The sequence below is a fragment of the Cuculus canorus genome, chromosome 4, assembly GCF_017976375.1.
Source record: "Cuculus canorus isolate bCucCan1 chromosome 4, bCucCan1.pri, whole genome shotgun sequence".
In the NCBI taxonomy this organism is placed as follows: Eukaryota; Metazoa; Chordata; class Aves; order Cuculiformes; family Cuculidae; genus Cuculus; species Cuculus canorus.
In genome coordinates, this window is record NC_071404.1 from 64721892 (window position 1) to 64742226 (window position 20335).

The 20335-nt window shown below is 41.0% G+C and overlaps 1 protein-coding gene across 1 annotated transcript; it reads left to right on the forward strand.

The window, feature by feature from the left end:
• Positions 1-466: 466 nt before the first annotated feature.
• Positions 467-14909, forward strand: LOC104061853 (sodium/bile acid cotransporter 7-like). Its single transcript, XM_054065552.1, has 3 exons — positions 467-671; positions 4878-4960; positions 14835-14909. Exons 1-3 carry the CDS (start codon positions 572-574, stop codon positions 14907-14909), a joined length of 258 nt encoding a protein of 85 aa, XP_053921527.1. The 5' UTR covers positions 467-571.
• Positions 14910-20335: the final 5426 nt, after the last annotated feature.

Here is a 20335-nt window from a genome sequence, read left to right on the forward strand (position 1 = left end):
GATCTTTAAGTTCCCCTCCAACCCAAACTCTTTTATGATAAAATTTCTAGGAAAATGTATCCATATGCATGTAAGTGGGAAATACATTCTGTCCTCAGCTCTTGTCTCGTGGCACAGGATTGATGGAGATGTTGCCCAGGCCTGATAAAGGATGTTCACTTTCTAAAACTCCAAAACGGGTCTTACGAGAGTTGAGAACCCAGAGGAGGGCTACAGGGATGATCACAGGGCTGGAGCACCTCCCGTACGAGGACACGCTGAGAGAGTTGGTGTTGCTCAGCCTGGAGGAGAGAAGGCTCCGAGGACACCTTATAGCGACCTTCCAGTCTCCGGAGGAGCTACAAGAAAGCTGTGGAGGGGCTGTTTACAGAGGCAGGGGGTGACAGGAGCAGGGCAATGGCTCTATACGCCGCCCGGGCGCGGGGCTGCGGTGCTGCGCGTCTATTAGGCGGTGCGCGGTAGCGATGGCGGCGGTGGGAGCGCCCTTCCCCGGCGGCGGATCCGGCCGGGGCCGCGCGGGGGCCGCAGCCCGCCCGGGCGCCGCGCCGTGCCGGGAGCGCCGGGGCGCGCCATGGCGCTGCCCGAGCGCCTGAAGAAGGAGTGGTTCATCCTCGGCATCGTCCTGGTCATCGCGGCGGCCAGGCTGCAGCCCGGCTTCGGCGTCAAAGGAGGTGAGTCCGGGCGCTGCCCCTTCCCCGGACTTTGGGGTTTTTTTTTGTCCCGTTCCCTCGGTGCTTTTCGATACTTGGCGGTGTGGAGCGAGCCCGGAGCCCGCCGAGCTCCCCGCGGGTCCGCTCGGCAGCCGGGGACGCCGAGAGTTGCGGGGGGGCACCCGCTCAGAAACTTGGGCAAGGGGGATGCTGCGGATGCAGGGGACACCGAGCCCTGGTGCCCACGGGTCCCCCGCGCTGCTCCCCGTGATCCTCGGGAACCCAGGAGACGTCCTGGGGGGTGTTTGCTTGTCTGTGCCTTCCCCGGGCACCCCACGGGTCGTTCCAGCAACATCCTGCTCAGTGTGGGTTAGTGGCGGTGAAAACTGGGTGGCAACTTAGTGTTTGAGTAACATTCTGCTCCTTCTGGGTTAATAGCAGTGAAAACTGGATGGTAACTTAGCGTTTGAGTAACATCCTGCTCCTTCCTGCTCCTTCTAGTTTAACAGCAGTGAAAGCTGCGTGGCAACGTAGTGTTTCAGTAACATCCTGCTCCTTCTGGATCAGTAGCAGTGAAAACTGCGTGGCAATTTAGTTTCAGTAATATCCTGCTTCTTCTGGATTAATAGTGAAAACTGGATGGTAACTTAGTGTTTCAGTAATATCCTGTTCCTTCTGGGTTACTAGCAGTGAAAGCTGGATGGTAACTTAGTGTTTCAGTAACATCCAGCTCCTTCTGGGTTATTAGCAGTGAAAATGGTAAGGAAAGGTAGTGTCGGTAACATCCTGCTCCTTCTAGGCTGTTAGCAGCGAAAGCAGTAAGGAAATGTAGTGTTTCAGTAACATCCAGCTGCTTCTGGGTTATTAGCAGTGAAAACAGTAAGGAAAGGTAGTGTGTCAGTAACCTCCTGCTCCTTTTGGGTCAGTAGCAGTGAAAACTGGATGGTAACTTAGTGCCTGGGTAATATGCTGCTCCTTCTGGGTTAATGGTAGCAAAAACTGGATGGCAACTTACTGTTTCAATAACATCCTGCTCCTTCTGGTGGGTCAGTAGCAGTGAAAACCGGATGGCAACTTACCTGGAATGTGCTCCTGTTAGATTTCCTGAAGTTATTACTCTGTTTAAGATAGGCAAAAAGTCATTGCAGTTCAGCGTATGTGCGTCTGCCATCTGTGAGCTTCTTGAGAGGTGCAGGTTAATGTATATATTGAGTTAAAATCCCAGGTGCCCTATTTCAGCCAGGTGGTTTTGGTTTTACTTTATGGTAACACACTTGCATTTTAAAGAGTATTCTTCAGCCAGATGTTTTTTTTATTTTTACATTATAAACACACTTTTAAAGACGACTTTTTTCATTCCTTCTTACTTCCTTGTGAAAGATGATGGAAAACAGTGAAAATGATTCTAGGCAAAATGGTTTTAAATGCTCATAGTAAACAACTTAGAAGTCCTTTCCTAAGCAGTGAGGTCTTGTATGTTTCTTATCACAAGAGCTGCTGAAGTATCCAGTGTAGTTTTAAGACAAACAGCCTATCTTTATAAATGCTGACAGCATCTTCTCATTAGTTTCCATTGTAACTTTGCTTCCAGATGTTCACAATTTCAAGAGCAGATTAAATGTTATGGGTTTTTTTTTTCCTAATTTATGTACAAAGATTTAAGAAAAGGGCTGTAGAATGCTTGAACAGAATTCCTTTAGCAATTCCTTGTTAAGGGAGTGGAGGAAGACTCTAACAATGTTTTCATATGCATAGATTTTTTCCCCCCCCCCCCTTAACAGAGCTGAAGTTTGAGGATAGACAGCTTCTCGCTGAGGAGCCAACATTCCCCTCCTCCCCTTTAAGTTCTGGGAAAATTACTTGAAAAAAAAAAATATGGCTCTGAACACTTGCTGTGGCAGCAAAGGCTCCGGTAAATCATGGAGTTCAGGGTAGGCAGATTCCTGCTGTGCAAGGATCTCTTCTACCATCTGTGTTCTGTTTTGCATAGGTGAACAGGACCCACATGGAGCTTTTTGTAGAATCCATGCTGTGTCTTCAGCAGACCTTAAAGACAACTTTAAATTGATAGTATCAGGTGGTTTGTCCCTTTGGGTTGACTGTCATGCTAATTGTTAGCAGCAATGTGGGAGATCCTTTTAAGTAGAATAGGAGATATTTTCTCCTCGGCTTACTTCCTGTATGGAAGCACTATGATGGAGCACTTAATTATTCTACTGCAAAGAGATGTCAAGCTTTGACGTGGTATTGTTCCTGGGACAACTTGCGTGAAAAACTGACAAGCAGTGATTGAAACTGGCAAGCACGTGTTCCCCAAAGTGATATCCCTCTTCTGAAGCTACATGATCTCTGTGCTCATTTTAAAACCAGGGGGAAAAAAAAAAAAAATAGAGGTGGGGAGGTTGGCAAGTATCAACATGTGAAAAAACCTTAGTTTGTCATCTTCCAGCTGATAAACACATGCACTGTGATTTGTAGGGCCTTACTGAATGGTATGGATAGTCTAGCACCCATACCGGTGGGACATTGTGCCACAAATAACAAAGATTTGTGCTGTTGTCACTTTCAGGGCATAAGCTAAGCCCTTTTTGTGTGTTTTTCTATTTGATGAATGAGTCTATTTAGTTCCTTTGTGAATGGAACTTTCCTGACCAATCTTATGCGTGAGATGAAGGGGATCTGTTCTGACCGGAGTTGCCTGTGCTCCGTGAAGATGTGGTTGCTCTAGCCGCAGAGGTTACTCCTGTGCAAAGGAGTTCATTTAGCCCACTGAAAAACCCTAAAACAGGAAAACTGAGTCCTGGAAGAACCTGTATGTTAACCAGACTAACTAACCCACTACCTGTCTGCCCAGTGTGTGTCTATGTATTTGTATATATGCTGTAATCGTCTTAAAGATTAGCAAAATGATATATATAGAAAGCACAGTTTTCTGAGTAACAGTGTGTATAATTTTTCTGGCTTTTCCACGACTAGCTATTCAGTATAACACACCATAATTTTGCAACTAGCCGTGTACTTTGTTGCAACTTTAACTCTTGCTTTTCCTGGCTTATTTTTACCTTACGCTTCATATAGGTCGTTTGGTTTATTTTTTGTATTTAACACACACGGTTTTAGTGCCTCGTCATCAGAGTCCTCTCTGAAAGCAGGACTTGAGTTTAAATGACTTGAGATGCAAATTTAATTAGACTCGGTGTGTGATCAAATCCCTTTAATTTAAGGATCATTGACCTTGCTCCAGTGTGACCATCAATGTATCATTCATCTGAGAGAGCAGAAAAGATCTCTTCTGGAGAGATGAGTAAAGACTTGCTTGTTTGCTGCTGCAGTTTTGTTCATGACAGCTTGCTGTCATTTGCAGAATTGGGATATTACTTTGGTCCTGAGTAGACTGCTAATATGTTCTTTCTAATGTAATAACTGGTTGAATGCTTGTGAAAAAATGAGTATACATTTTGCGCTTGGTAGCCTGTGAAGGCGAAGTGTATTAAGAGAATTAATCATTTTTATAGGAGTGTAAAAAGTATTTTGTTTTAATCTCCCTGAAAAAAAAAAAGTTTATAAATATATACAAATGTAAGCCTTTAATATAGTGGAACCCTTGGAGATGCAGGCATCTGCCCTTGCTGGACTTGCTGCAGCAGTGTGTCTGAAATGTGTTATTTTAGGGCTGGAAAGAACCACTTTGCCACAACCCTGTTGAGGGGGAATAATGCAGAATCGTATTGCCCCAAGGAAATCATCGCAGGGTATAATTTGGTTTCTTCTGTGCAGGCAGCCAGACGGGTGTTTGTGTTGTAGAAGAGGTAGTGAGAGGTAGGTATGGGAATGATACCCATGGCCCTGTGGAGGGAGCAGCTAATATTTTTATTTGGGTGTACGCTTTGAGTTTACTGATGCTGTAGAGATACACTGATGACAGAACTGTGAAAAATTCCCCGTTTTCACATTTCCAGAATTTACCCACTAGTTCCCAGTGACCTATAATCACGGAAGCCAAATTTGTACGACAGCATACCTCACTCTCCACTCACGGATTTGCCTTTATATAAAAATGAATAGCATACTTCCTTAACTTAAAAGAAAGCCCGTTCTTTTTATTAGAGACTTTAATGATTAGATTTTTCCTGGTATTTTTTTAAGTGTTCTTATTTACTTTGATGTAATAGATACATATAATCATCTCTGACTGTTAACTTTGTTCTTTATGTCTATATTTTTTAGGACCCTTGAAACCAGAAATTACCATAACTTACATTGCTGTTTCAGCTATATTCTTTAACAGTGGACTCTCCTTAAAAACTGAGGTATGTATTTTTTCATCCTTTGTTTTTTGTTTTGCTTCAAAAAGTTTTGCTTTTAAAAGGTTTGCATGCAATTGGAGTATTTAATTACTATGCTGTTGTCGTTCATGCTGGGAGAATGCTTAACAAGAGGAGGTAGACACTAGACATTTATGGAATAAATCCTCCCTGATTTAAAAAAATTCTTCACAAAGTAATGAACATTTTGAGAAGAATGTGAATAAATTTCACCCATGCATATAGAGTGGGTTGCTTGACTTTGCAGGGCTTTAACTAAATGGAAGTGCTGAACACAGTTTTGAGACTGGATCTACACCTTGGATGTGTCCCAAACCCAAATCACAGAGTGAGACCCAGCAGCACACTTGCACCTACCTTCTGCACCTTGGCTTCCCCACTGCTCAGTTCAGACACAGGGCAGAAAACTGTAAATCCTAGGGTAGAACTTCATTGGGAACCAGGCAGAGAGGTGCTATGTGGAGTCTCCATGCCTCTTTAGGACACAAAGAGAAGGTGTGGGCTCTCTAGGTAAAACTACTTAGGCTAGTCGCTACGGGATTGATGCAGGAAAAGATCTGATGATTTTAAATTGCCACATTGGGTAGGCACAGGACAGCAGCTACTATCAACACAAAAGAGTGACTGAAGATGCAAGGCCAAAGTCTTGCAGTCTTTTCTGACAGGATTTAGTTGTGGACAGAGAGACTTGAAGTGCCTACACTCTGCTGCATATCACAGGCAGTGAGACTTGTTTCAAATTTTGTGTCAGTTTTTCAAAGAGGAACAATCTGGGAGTAAAGAGAGATGAAGGGGAGAACCTTTTAGTGATGTGAAAGGAAATGAGGGCTGTGTGCCAAGAAGAGAGGCAGCAGCCAGAGTTGAAGCGAAACGCTGCATGTCTCCACTAGTCTAGTTTCTTAATTCCTTTTATGCTGTTGGCTGTATTAACAGATGATGTCATTCATATGTTGCGTGATACTAGTGCCTAAAAGAATAATCATGGTATTGTCCAGTTATCTTCTGGGCAAGCTGGGATTTGGATAAACAGTGTGCATTCAGCAACAACAAAAAATATCTGTACCTATTATTATGGTTATAGTGATGAAGTTTCACATGGAGGTGATGTTCGAATTGATGGCAGCCCTCTCCTGTGTCTGCTGGCAGTTCTGGCACTAGTTCTGGGCCACTAGTTCTGCTGGGACACAGTATAAGGGAAGTGAATACCTGCAGTCAATTGTGTAGCAGCTGTTTTAAAGACTTCTGGTCTTATGTGGAAGCAGGAAGAACCATGTAATCTATTTGCCTGGGACAGTAATTAGTCCTCATGTTAATAGGCTATGGAGAGGTTCTTTCTTCTACAGAGAAGAGGACCTGGAACAGAAAGCTTGAGTAGTGCTAATGGAGTGGTGTTTTCTGCTTTCGGGTTTAGGAATCTGCATGCAGAGAAAAAATGTAAACTTTACATTTACATAACGCTTTAGCTAGTTTGAATCCTTGAAACATTATATTTGTAAAGCAACTGTAAGTGAGAGTGAAATCAACAGCGTTATCAAAGCCTTGATTAGAATCTCAATGCTAGCGTACATCTAACTTTTTCCAGTTAAGGTGATGTGGCTGACAGGTTCCTGGGCAGTGTGTCATGTCCTTCTTTGGACTTGCATAAATTTTTTTCATCTGTGTTTCTAAAAGCAATCTATTGGTGCAAATGAAGCTTCTATAGGAGCCGATGCCTATGTCTAGGCAGCTGATCTCATATTGCTTTGGAAACGTCAGTTAGGGTTGGTACTTAATGTCCAGCTTCATGTTCCATCACAAAATATATATTAAAGACAATCCTTAAGTGTGTTAGGAGGACAGGTCATGATTTTATTGGAATAGTCTGGGCCATGTTTTAATTGTTAAAGGCATAACATAAAGTTGTTTTTGTTAGTCACTTAATGTATCTATTTATTTGGTTGCAAAGTAAATTGTTTCTGCTCTTGACTTTATTAGTTCTTGACTGTGTGTCAGCTGTTCTATCTTGGATAATATATTAGATTGAAACTTGTGTCTGCTATGTTTTATGTAACGATAAAAAGTTGTGTAAATGTTAACGGAGGCCTTCTGGTAGTTCTGACATAATTAGAAATAGCTGACACTCTTTTAAAGTTACACTTCTGGTTTTATCTGCTGTGAAAATGCGTGCTCAAAAAAATTTGCTAACATGCATTCCAGAAGTATTTTACAAAATAGTTCCCAGTGTTCAGGGAGGGTCTGCCTGTTACGTCTTCAAATCTAGAGGTTACTGAGATCCTTTTACATTTGAAGAAAGAGTCTGTGTTCAGGAATGACAAGAACATTTGATTCTGCCTTGATATAATACTCTTTCAGTTTTCAGTGACTGGATAGCTTGCTTTTTTAAAATGAGTACCTCCTGCAAAGCTCCAGAAATTAAATCACGTACTTGAATTATCCATTTCAATGAGGGGCTTGGCAAGTCACTGAAAATATTGTTTGTGCTCTGTGCGTATTTGTCCAGGGGAGTCCAGCTGCGGCCATCTAAACATGGCCGGATGGCATCAAGGACCCACACTGACCAGCGAGAGGCTAGGATAAGCTCTTTAAAGGGTCTGAAATACCAGGAAAGACAAGATGACCTCTTCTACCTGGTGAGCAGAAACAGAGCCATAGCCAACAGCTTCCAGTAACTTTTCAGTGTTCTGCTTTTTTGAAGACTGCAGTGGTGGATGTATTTTTGGACAAGTCTTCATAGATGGCTTAAGAGGGTGAAGGGTGTTTGCCTCGGTGCATGTTCTGTGATGACACAGGCTAAGGAATAACTGTCCTAAAAGGCAATTACAAGAGACATTTTAAAGACTGGCAATTTAGATCTGCAAAGACCTGTTTCATCCATACAGCATTCCTTCATGCGCTAGGTTGTCTGTGTTGTAATTGCTTTCCTTGCTCTCTGGAAGCTCTAACCAGTCTTTCTGAAGTTTCTGTCTTAGGTTTTACTTTTGAAAGCATCACACAGTTTTCTCCAAATTGTCTGTTTTCAAGGTGTTTTCCAATTGTAAAAAATATTACATTAAAAGGGCACTTCTGTATGTGTGATGGTGCCTTCAGCGGTCCACTGGGAAGTCTGTGGCTGGAGGTGACTTGGCAGAAGAGGAGGAGGAATTAGCAGCTTTGCTGAAAGAATTCATTTGCTTTGTTTTTTCTCAATTGTATTATTTATTTTTAAAACATACACTTTTATATAGGTATTTCCAGGTATCTTTTCTTCCTGCACTTCAGCTAACCAAGCGCTGAATATAATGATATTTTCTTGGTAAAACTGGATCAAGTACGTTTCAGGTCCATGTTTTGTATAACGTTGATAAGGATACAAATGGATGTGTTTGTGGATTTTTTTTTTTGGAAGGATGTGTATTTTTTTGAAAGTTTTTTTTCCCCCTAACCCAAATTTGAGAGAAAATGTTATTGAGAAAAATAAAGTAACGAGGATGAGGTGCTGAATTGCTGGTACTTCCAGATATATAATTACATCAGTGTGCATTTGTATGGTCGAAAATAATTGTGTTTCATAAAAGTTCAACTGTTTTGAAGCTGAGAGAGGGTGGCATTTGAAGATTGGTTACTGCATTATTGTACATGGAAATACACTTTTTTTATATTGTTCTTTTTCTAAATGCATCTGGGGTGTCAGATAGCTGAAGAATCCAAGCAAATCAGGTTTTGAATAAAAGTGCCATCAGTTCTTTTTCAGTTGCGTTGTTTACTTGCAGAAAGAGTGCAAGTTATTTTGAGTGAAAGGAAAAGGAATTTTTTCTGCTTGGTCTGTGAGAGTTGAAATGAGCTGAAAAGTACAAAGCTTTTTCCTTCTTCTCAAAAACTGTGTAGAAGATCCTTGCAGTGCCTCAAAAGACAGCAGCAGGGAGACACAGAGCTAACTGAATAGGGTACTTGATAGCAGCCTGCATAAGGGTACTTGATCTGGAGTGCTCTTACACTACCTATTCTTTTTTAGTTGGCTTTTTTCCTCAGTTTCCAGTGGTGTTTTGTACTTTATTTTAGCTGTTGTTAATCTTGTTGTGGTCTTGATATTCTTTCTTTGCTATTCATCAGGCTATTTTTTTTCCTCTATGTTGATATGATAAACAATCAAAATCTACTACAGATTACTTTGCTTTCTGTGTTTGTTAGTATTTCCTTAAAAAAAGTCCACCACAAATGATGACTACAATGTAAACATATATATATATTTTCTTTTATGGTAGAAAGGAGAATCACAGTTTGTGGCTTTTCTTAGACTACAGAAACCCCAAATCACATGGACGCTACAAGTGTCCCTTCCTCTTGCTGTCAGCAGTCAATAAAGTAAACAGACTGTCGGCATAGTTAACACAGGTTTTGATGCAGTGAGAAAGCACTAAGGTTGCCTGCTGAAAAAGTGCTGTTGTGAGAGCCATACTATTATTGAAGTGGTGGACGATTCTTTTGGAAAAATGCCCAGGAGCAGACAGAGCTTTTATGTTGTCTGGATGTACTTCATTATTAAGGAGGAGATCAAGTGATCTCTAAGGGAGCCTTTTTGATGTGCACTCTCTTTTGTATTATAAAGATGATCCTAGTTTTAAAAGCACAAATGTGATATTACTTCAGCTGTTATGACTGCAACTTCCTCTCTTCTTTTTCTTTTGCAGGAGCTGACAAGTGCTTTGATGCATGTGAAACTACACCTTTTTGTCCAGATTTTTACACTTGTGTTCTTCCCAACAGCAATATGGCTCTTTCTTCAGCTATTATCAATCACACCTATAAATGAATGGCTTTTAAAAGGGTATGTTTAAGCATAATAGAGTGAAATATATTTGTAGCTGTCTTCTTAAAGGACTGCTTATCCTGCAATGGGTGTTTAAGACTTGTACTGTGAACAGATTTTGCTGGTTGTTTCTGTGCTTCTGCACTTAGGTGTTGAAAACACAGAACACATGTAAGATCATCTTCTCAGAAACCTGTCTCGTTTTCAGGACGTCTGGTCAGTTAGTAGGGAGCTTGCAACAGATAAGCTTTCTTTTTTATCAAGCACAGCTGCAATGTTCTGCTGCACCTCAAGGAGAATGAGGAGGAAAGGAATGCTGAAGGAAAAATATAAATCAGTTAGTTAATATGGTGTATGGCACTTACTGATGTTCCTTTCTGTTTTGAAAGTCTGTATTTAGCATCTCTTGCCTGTGTTCAGATTGGGGTTCAAGATGTGCTTCTAGCTAAACTGTGGGGTATGGGAAAAGTAAAGTTTTTTGTAGGAGGAGAACTATTAGATCAGCAGAAGTTAAGTTACCATGAAAACAGCGTTATAAAATCCCTGAGGTACTCTGCCAATGTGTGCTTCGAAAGCTGCATTGATGATGCAGTAATGATAGATATTATAAAAAAAAAAAAAATTAAAAGCTTTTTATAGAATCAAAGGTCAATACCTAGGGCTATGCAGCTATACTAGAGTGTTTGAATGCAAAAATCAATTATTTTAGAGAACTGTTTAAAGAATCCCCACTGTGATCATCTACTTACTACTTGTGTTTCAAGCTGCCTTGCAAGCACTTGTTCCTTCAGTGCCATTTCTGTTTCAGCTGGTTTATCTTTTAGTGCAGTAACTCTGTTCTATGAAGACTTCATTCAAAGAATGGTTAGATCGAGGAGTTTAAGGAAGTGTTAGGTTGTTTTTGAAGAGTGCTTTCTTGATGAATATGTCTGTTCAGAACATGCTGAGAGCAGCAACCAGTGTGTGGTTCTGAAGGCATCCGCTGCCAAGGGATTCTGATGGGACCTGTACCTTCAGTGCCATGCAGATGCAGAAGATACTGAGTTCTGTCCTAATTCTAAGATAACACATTTTTAAAGCGGGTACCTGCATGTCCCTGTATGGGTACATGAAAGCAGAGTGAGGAGCAGATATAAGGAACTACCTGTGCTGCTCTGTGTAACCAGAAGTTCATCCTAATGCCCAGCAGCTATAGTTTTTATTTCCTAGAAATACTGAAGTACCCTAATCAAAACAGCTGGCGGGGAAGGCCGGATTTGGCAGAGTTACTTCTTTATCATGCATGTTTAGCACAGTTTGTAGTGGGAGTTAGTTAATAGTCCTACAAAGGCTTGGGAAAATAGGCATACGCTCCCAAGGGCATGCAGGGTGGCTCCCCTGGGGACTGTAGTTCTCCATTACTCTCTACACAACTTTATGCCTAAAGAACATCGTTAAGCCCACAGTTAATTTCTCGCCTTCCTTCAGAATGAGTGGTAGATTCTTCCATCCTCTATAATGGTCTGTTTTGCTGTAAATGTTATTTGGGAGGCAGGTTCAGATGGTACCAGCTTTTCATCTGTTTCTACCGTGGGGTTTTCCCCTGCCTAGGATGATATTAGGAAGTTAGTTGTTTTGCAAATATTTTGAGATACATAAAATAGAATGGAAACTGACATCATCCCAAACGTCTTTTAAGTTATTTTTTTGTTAGCTGACTCGGTTTTTCATTGACAGGATCTCTTTGAAAAGGCGCACAAAGCAATATTTGCATAGATTCACCTCTTCTGCCACTCTTGGTATATAGCCATATATGATGAAGTTCCTGAAATTCAGCAAGGCCAAGTTGCAAGATCCTGCACCTGGGTCGGGGTAATCCCAAGCACAGTTGCAGGCTGGGTGGAGAATGGATTGAGGGTAGCCCTGAAGAGAAGGTCTTGGGGGTGCAGGTGGATGAGAAGCACAACATGAGCTGGCAACGTGTGCTTGCAGCCCAGAAAGCCAACTATATGTTGGGCTGTGTCGAAAGAAGCACAACCAGCAGAGTGAGGGAGGTGATTCTCCCCCTCTACTCTGCTTCATGAGACCTCATCTGGAGTATTGTGTTCAGTTCTGGAGCCCTCAGCACAGGAAGGACATGGATCTGTTAGAGTAGGTCCAGAGGAGGCCACAGAGATGATCAGAGGGCTGGAACACCCGCCATACAAGGACAGGCTTAGAGAGTTGGGCCTGTTTTAGCCTAGAGAAGAGAAAGCTCCAGGGGTGCCTTATAGCAACTTCCCAGTACTTGAAGGGGGCCTACAGAAAAGATGAGGAGGGGCTCTTTATCAGGGTCTGCAGTGATAGGATGAGGGGGAATGGTTTTAAGCTGAAAGAGGGGAGATTTAGACTAGTTATTAGGAAAAAAAATTTTACTATGAGAGTTATAGGGCAGTGGAACAGGTTGCCCAGAGAAGTCATGGATGCCTTATCTCCGAATGTGTTAAGGAACAGGATAGATGAGGCTATGAGCAACCTGATTTAGTGGAAGGTGTCCCTGCCCATGGTAAGGGGATTGGAACTGCATGATATCTAAGGTCCCTTTCAACCCAAACTGGTCTGTTGTTTACAGCACAAGTGGTAGGTCATGAGATGCAAAGATATGGTACAATATATGGCTTTGGTAGTTCCAGGTTTAAAATGTCTGTCTTCAGACCCTACTAGTCAGTTGTTTGTAATAGCAGAACAGGTGTCATTTACCAACCTTCCATGAGTGTTTGGACCCCCGATATTTGTGCTTGTGGCCTGAACCAGTGGAGAACAAGTCTTACGAGGAGCGGCTGAGAGAGCTGGGGTTGTTTAGCCTGGAGAAGAGGAGGCTGAGGGGAGACCGTATTACTCTCTACAACTACCTGAAAGGAGGTTGTGGAGAGGAGGGAGCTGGCCTCTTCTCTCAAGTGACAGGAGACAGGACAAGGGGGAATGGACTGAAGCTCCGCCCGGGGAGGTTCAGGTTGGATATCAGAAAAAATTCTTCACAGAAAGAGTCATTGGGCACTGGCAGAGGCTGCCCAGGGAGGTGGTTGAGTCGCCTTCCCTGCAGGTGTTTAAGGAACGGGTTGATGAAGTGCTGAGGGACATGGTTTAAGGGAGTGTTAGGAATGGTTGGACTCAATGATCCAGTGGGTCCTTTCCAACCTGGTGATTCTATGATATCTATGATTCTATGAACGTTTCAGCTGGTTCTTTTCTATGGTAAGCTGTTAGCCCTTAAGGGAATTTGGTTGTATATTGGTAGTGCTACCATGTCGTTGATACAAAGCAAGGAAAAAAGTTGACAAGTGCGTGTTTCAATACACCTAATCAAAACTATTTCTATTTAGTGTGTACTAGGAGTTTTTTTAATACATTCATATGAAGAATATTTAAAATCACAGCTTGATAGTGATTTTTTTTTAAATTCCAAATTAATTACTTTAAATTTGAGAGGCTTCTCAGAGATTGTGTTATTAAACCTTTCTCTTATAGTGTGGAAAATCCCTGCCAGCTGAGATGAATGCCCTTGTACAGATTTCATACCTCTCTGGATAATGTTGAACTTAATCCACCCCTTATAAGTGCAGGTGAGAAGTTCAAAGAGCTGACTGCCAAGAGACCACATGGAAGAGTGATAACAGTATCACAGCTGATGTAGGGGTTGGACGCGAGAATCACCATGCGTTTGTCTGCTGTATGTTTTCACATATATTTCCAGATTTCCAGACTTTACACACCATTTCTCTTTCCTGTGTTTATTTCCTTTTCAATATTAACTTATCCTAAGTACTGGCAACTCTCTGCTTCCATAGCTTTCTTCACTGTAAGCTAAAGGTACAAAGTACTTCCAAAGTGGTGCTTGGCACTTTATAATTGGATTTACAGAATGCTTACATTGGTTGTCTCTCTCCTTTTCCACAGTGTCTGTAGCTGACAAACTGAGTACTGTCATTGTCGCTTACCTGTTTCTTCTGTTTGCAGCGTATCAATTACACTGCAATATGCTCCCCTTTGTTTGTATTTTATACCTCTGTTTGCTGTAGCTTTTCTGATCCTGCATTTCTGGGGGATGGACTGACACAGTTACAAGTGCAAAGTAGTTCACTGCTAGCAATTGATCTGGACTAGAATACTATCTCAAACTCCAGTATTGGAAAACATATGTAGCTTCTGTGCTTTTGGAGGTTTCGCAGACTATTTTATTTCATGCCTTACTGTTCCTTCTAAGTCAACAGTTTTTCTTCAGAAGACCTGTTTTACTTAGTCTCAAATTTAATTGTAATCTATTGTGGTATGTTCTTGATTCTAATTAGACATTTGATACAGCAAATTTTTCTAATAACCACTTTTTGTGGACTGTCTTGGAGAATAACAGAAAGATCACCAGTTTGCAACAGCATTTACTACATATGTCAATGATTTTGCTGCACAAACAATGGAGAAAATACCAGATAATAATGATGTATTTTAGACTTCTAAAAAGCAGGAGAAAGATTTTGATGTGTTGATTAATAGAAGTCAGGTGATTTTACCAAGAAGTGAAAATGTGCATAAAAATTAAGCTCTTGATGGCCTTTTAATGTTCAGGAAAGAAAGCTTAATTGTGATTATTTTTTTTTTAGTAAGAGTTGGTGTAAAACAAAATATCGTGGGAACCTGAAATAGAGAGCATGGTTCCTCTTGCTCTTTTACTTCATGACAAAAACACTTACTGCTGAACAGCTTTTTCAAAGAGCTACATATATCTCAAAACACACTACAAACTTTACTGCATTAGGACACATGATGCGGTTTCTTTGTGATAAATGGTAGATACAGTACTATGGGGGGGAAATGGAGTCACAGAGAAGTTTAGTGTTTGGATTTTTAGATGGTGACGTGACTCTTCACTGTGGTGATTGGTGAGAGATGGCATAGAAGTCCTGCCAGCTGGTGAAAGGCTGTATCCGTGTTGCAAACTGATTGGGTCGCACAGATAAGATGATTGTATCTTACTCAGCTATTTGGTATTTCAAGATTTTAACTTGCATAGTGTTTGCATCGTGTGAGGAATGTAACATTTCTTTCTGTTGTGTTCAGCTTGCAGACAGTAGGCTGCATGCCACCTCCTGTGTCTTCTGCAGTGATATTAACCAAAGCTGTTGGTGGAAATGAGGTGAGTTTTCATTTTGTTCTTGAATGTTATTTTTGAACGGAAGTTCAAATAAATACTTGTTTATGATTAGCTTTCATGGCAAAACACTGATTGCAGTGTAATGCTATTATGGTTTGTAAAAACTTTAGAGTTAAAGCTTGGGTATCATGTTGGTGTTGAACAAGAGAAGTAGTATTATCTGCTGGTGTTGTTTCAAGTCAAAAGAAGCTCAGTTTTCTGAGGTGATAGAATTTTGTGTTAGGAGGTTTCTGCTTCTTGCTGCACTGTAATTCTTAACCGTATAATTTTCACATGCTCTGTACTGGTTCATAGACCACTAACTTTGTGGTGAAGATCTTCCCTCACGGTGATTGTTTGGGTGGTGTTTAGTATTAAGACGTCCTGTAGTGGGAGTTCATCAAGCTTGAGGCTACGAAAGTAGCAAGTGATAATGAAGACACAAAAGATCATTTAAATTTTTTATTATTTGCCACTGCATGAGTTGAAAATTCTGGGAACGTGGAATTCTCTGGCAGTGATGAAATGCAAATTTCTCAACAGATGGAAAGTGCCAGAATCGAAGTTGTTTGTGCAAACTCAGTTTGGTTATGTTGTATTTTTGCCTTAAAATGGCATATGCTGTTATCATTTCAGAGCCTTTCTTTATCCACAAAACACTTGCTATTTTCAGGAAGACCAGGTAGACAGTATTTAGAAAATGAATCCAGGTGTGCTAATTAATGAGGTTGTTACCTTTAGGTCTGCTTTGTCATAACTGCTGAAGGTAGATGAGACCTAGTAGGTGAGGAAAGCAGAGAATAACACTAAGAGAGGTTGGTTTTAAAGCTAGAGCTGCTGGGGTGCTGTTTTGGAGGGTTAGAGCCAAATCTTATTTCAGCCATAGAACTCCTGTGTGAAGTTGGGTGAGTCACTTCAACCACATTTATTAAATATGGCCAGTAGTTGTGTGCTTCTCATTTTCTGAGTTCAAACTCTTGGGACTGATTAATGTCAGCTTTGAAAACACATGATAGCACTGAAGTAGATTGAAGTTGTACTTTGTACTGACAAAGCGCTGTTTAATTGCTCTATCCTCTGAAGAGAGACCCAAAGCATCTCAAGTCAAGCATCTCTAATTACGGGCAATCCTGATGCATATCACTGTCTCCCAGTTTGCTGCTTGAAAACAAGAATCATAAAATGATCTGATGGAGGTGCTGTGGAGTAATTAGTGTAAGAAAATAATTCAGGTACATAGTAGTGATGAGCAGAGAAATGAGAAGTTTTCTACTTATGATTCTAGATGTAGGTGCTGTAAATTATACAAAGATGCCATGTAGTTAAACAGTGAGGATGAAATGAGGTATTGAGTGAGCGCTTACTTTGTGTTAGTACAGTCTTTCCTGTCCTTAGAACAAGGAAAGTATATCTGGAAAAAGATTAAATGTGATTGGTTAGCTGAAGGCAATATTATACAGCATTTCTGTGTGTGAGTGAGAAAGGTATTTCAGTTTCTTGACCATTAGAGTTCACCTTTTTATGGTAGTGTTTGGGAGTAGTAGAGGTGTGTGTTTTATACCAGCTGAAAAATGGAAACTTTCTGTCATGTGAGACTTATGTAAGGATTTTATAAATCACTGGCAAAGTAAGCCTGAACTTCTAATTCTGCTGTACCAAACTGATGTTGGAGGAATGTGAAAATGCACACCTTGTTAGTGATTTTTATAGGTAGTTGCTGACAGTGGAGATAGTGAGTCAAGAACTGGGTTTTAGGAATTGGTGGTTCTTGGGCTTTAGGAAAGTATGCAATAGTGAAACACATTTAAAACACACTCAGTGTAGACAAAGCACGTGTCAAATTTCATGCCAAACTTGAGCAAGTTTCCAATGGAAGTATATTTTTGGAATTTGCTTCTCTGTCATACGGACTGTTGTTAATTTTTCTTCTGAAGAACAGCAAATCACATCCCTTATGCTCGGGGGGGAAGACCCTCTTACATATCTCCTTGCCAAATTTCACCTATGTATTTCCTTTTGTGACATGAGTGGAACAATGCATTTTTTACCCATTTTTAATTTAAATCCATTCTGATATATGAAGAATTTAAACCTGGCAGTCAACTGCAGAGATAAGTAACTGTACTGTGAGAGCATAATGTCTCCTAAACTGCGTTTGCCTCATCAAGTGTGTATCCCTTACCTAGAGAAATTGATTTATCTGAGGGTTTATCCACACTGCCTAATGTAATATGAAGATAAATGAGCCTGCTCAGAAGCAATAGAGTGAGGGAGCTCCACATGAGCTAATTAGTCTGAGAAGGGTCCTGCTGCTATAGAGTACTGGCACACCCTTGGTAAGTATTCTGAAGACTTTGCTCGTTTTCTTGAAATACAGCACGTGAGAGCTGTGGTAGTTGATTGTGTTATGACAATATAGGAGGTTTTAAGTTTTCTTTGTCTAAGTAGAAGTCACTGTTGAATGTCAGTTTAGACTTTGATTATTCTCAAGAAAACGTCAGGCACTATGGCACGGTAGAAGGAGTACTCACCTGGGGCTGAGGAAACATGGATTCTATTTTTAGCTCTGTCATTAACCTGTTGGGTAAAACAGTGTGGTATGGTGTCTCTGGGGTTGGCAGTAATGGATAATGGTAACTTTGTGAAGTGTTTGAAGATCAGGGCTGAAAAGCCTTTTGTAAGACCTATATTTTGTTGTTCTGGGGCAGAGTGATTAAGTATTTGGTCAAGTGCTTAGAAAGAGACTACGTCATTAGAAGCTACTTGGATGGGGGATATTGCTGCGTATCAGTTGGAAGATTCAGTAGTGAAACGATAAAAGGAAGACATTTTTGTTACTCTTATAAGGATCTGTTGTTTTTAATTGATACATCCCCGAGGGCACAAAATGAAATGTTCTTCTTCTATTGGCTAAGGAAGGTGTGATCACCAAAGCTGATGCTAAGAATTCTGATTAAGCTGTTTTTGTCATCGAAAAAGTTAATGTTCTGGGTTTGTAAGTAGAAACCCAGGTAAGCCAGAAATCTTTACTATTCAACAGTCAGTATTTAATAGTAATCGTACAATCTACTAGTGTGTTTTCCTGGTGGTTCAAGCACATGGTACGTCAATAAAGTGTATCTAAGCTTTAGGTCCTCTTGATCTGTATGTAAGTATACAACAGCTGAGCAGTTACTCAGGGGTGCAGATGTAAAATTGTGCAAAGCAAAAATAAATATTCCTTCATCCCATACATTGATTGATGTGAACACTGTGATGTATATCACTTTCAATTTTCCAGTCTTAGCAGCTATTGGATGTGCCTCCCAAACTCTGCCGTCTTAGCCATTTATATTACTTCGCACTGTGCCTGGTGGATGTGTAAGTGGGGGCTGGTTTTGATGGCTGGGGCATTCCAAAGGAAATAAATCTTTATCACAAACCTTTTGTCAGCAGGAGCCTTCCATTAATAAGGGAAGAAAATCAAGCCAGTTACCACCTTTGCTTGTTGTAGCTGCGAAGTTATGGTGGGGGGAGGTGTTATATTTGGAAGCCAAAAGGAGTCTGGGTCTTTTCATGTTTGAGTGTGAGCATTAGCGTCTTCACTTAGTTCTGCATAAGTGGTTTGATGGCTTGTTTTATCGGACTGGAAAGAGCCTTCCTCAGAAGTCATTTGGCTTACAGTGGGGGAAAGAGCTCGGCTTTATAAGAAAGGAATGGAAAGGCAGCAGAGATAATGGAACTGAAAATCAGTAACAGATTTCATAGGTGTATTGGATTTTTTTTTCAGTGGAGGAGAAATCCAGTGTTGGCATTAGCAGAGTGGAAGAACAAAAAATTTAGCTGCAAAGAAAATGATGAAGTGACAAGTTCACTCTCTGTACTGCTTGTTGCATAAAACTTTAGACAGGCTTGTCTAATGTCACTTTGGTACCTATCACCAATGGTGGTGGTGGACAAGACATTGTTCATCTACCACATCAGAAAAACCTGTGAACTAGTAGTGATATAGGTACCATGTTTTGAATGTCTGATATGCAGCATTGTAAGATATTTACCTGTAGTTGTTAGAAGAAGATACGGCGAAGCTTAACATGTGTCCAGAGAAGAGCAATGAAGCTGGTGAGGGAGCTGGAGAACAAGTCTTACGAGGAGTGGCTGAGAGAGCTGGGGTTGTTTAGCCTGGAGAAGAGGAGGCTGAGAGGAGACCTTATTACTCTCTACAACTACCTGAAAGGAGGTTGTGGAGAGGAGGGAGCTGGCCTCTTCTCCCAAGTGACAGAGGACAGGACAAGGCGGAATGGCCTCAAGCTCCACCCGGGGAGGTTCAGGCTGGATATCAGAAAAAAATTCTTCACAGAAAGAGTCATTGGGCACTGGAACAGGCTGCCCAGGCAGGTAGTCGAGTCACTTTCCCTGGAGGTGTTTAAGGAACAGGTGGATGAAGTGCTTAGGGACATGGTTTAAGGGAGTGTTAGGAATGGTTGGACTCAATGATCCAGTGGGTCCTTTCCAACCTGGTGATTCTATGATTCTATGTGTGTGCAAAGATCTGCCTATATAATTCAGACTAGCTAGGAGCTAGTATCATTCTATCCAAAGAGGCGTTGGCAAATAAGACATGTAAGCAGTGGGGAGGAGAACTCTGTGCCCTCTGAAAGTCTTGGGTTTTAGAAGAGAGGAAGATGATTTATGGCTATTCTGTCTTTTGTTGGTGGAAGGAGCAGAAATAGATATTGTCAGTAGAGCTACAAATTCACACCTCTTGACTCTGTGACCCATACTTAGGTTTCTTCAACTCTTCTTCCTGGTCTCTGTATGATATATGGTTTGGTCTCTCAGCTCTTCTTTCAACTCTTATTTGTTCTGTCTTTCTCACCTTGCTTTTCTATCATTCCTCTTGTGATCTCTTCCTATATGATGTTACTTCTATTAACCCTGGAAATAACTTTCTAAAACAACCTGTTCCTTGTTTTTGTCGCAAATACATTTCAGTAGCAGAGCTGATCTTAATTTAATTTGAGGCATGTGAAACCCTATATGAACAAAACAATGCTTGTATGTACACTGGTGAAAAATTAGGAGGTAACATGATGAGAGAACACCATGACAGATCAAAATCTCTTTTTTAATTTGGTGGTATTTTCTTGTTCATTTAGTTGTTTCTGTCATCAGTAACACAGTGTCTTGATTTGTGAAGAGGACAGTCCGTGTACTTCAAAAAAAATGAAATGAAAACCAGGAGGCCTCGTTTCATTTCTTTGCTTTTGTTGAGCTGTGAGTGTTCAGGGTTTTAATGACATTACAGGGTTTGACAGCACAGAAGTCTTTGCGTCATTTTTCCCCAAAAGTCTTGTAGTTTTTCAGTGAAACTATGAAACCAGTTTCTTTAAAAGCTTGCTTCTAACTGTCCATTTCTGCAAGAGCAAGACAAATAAATATATCAGCC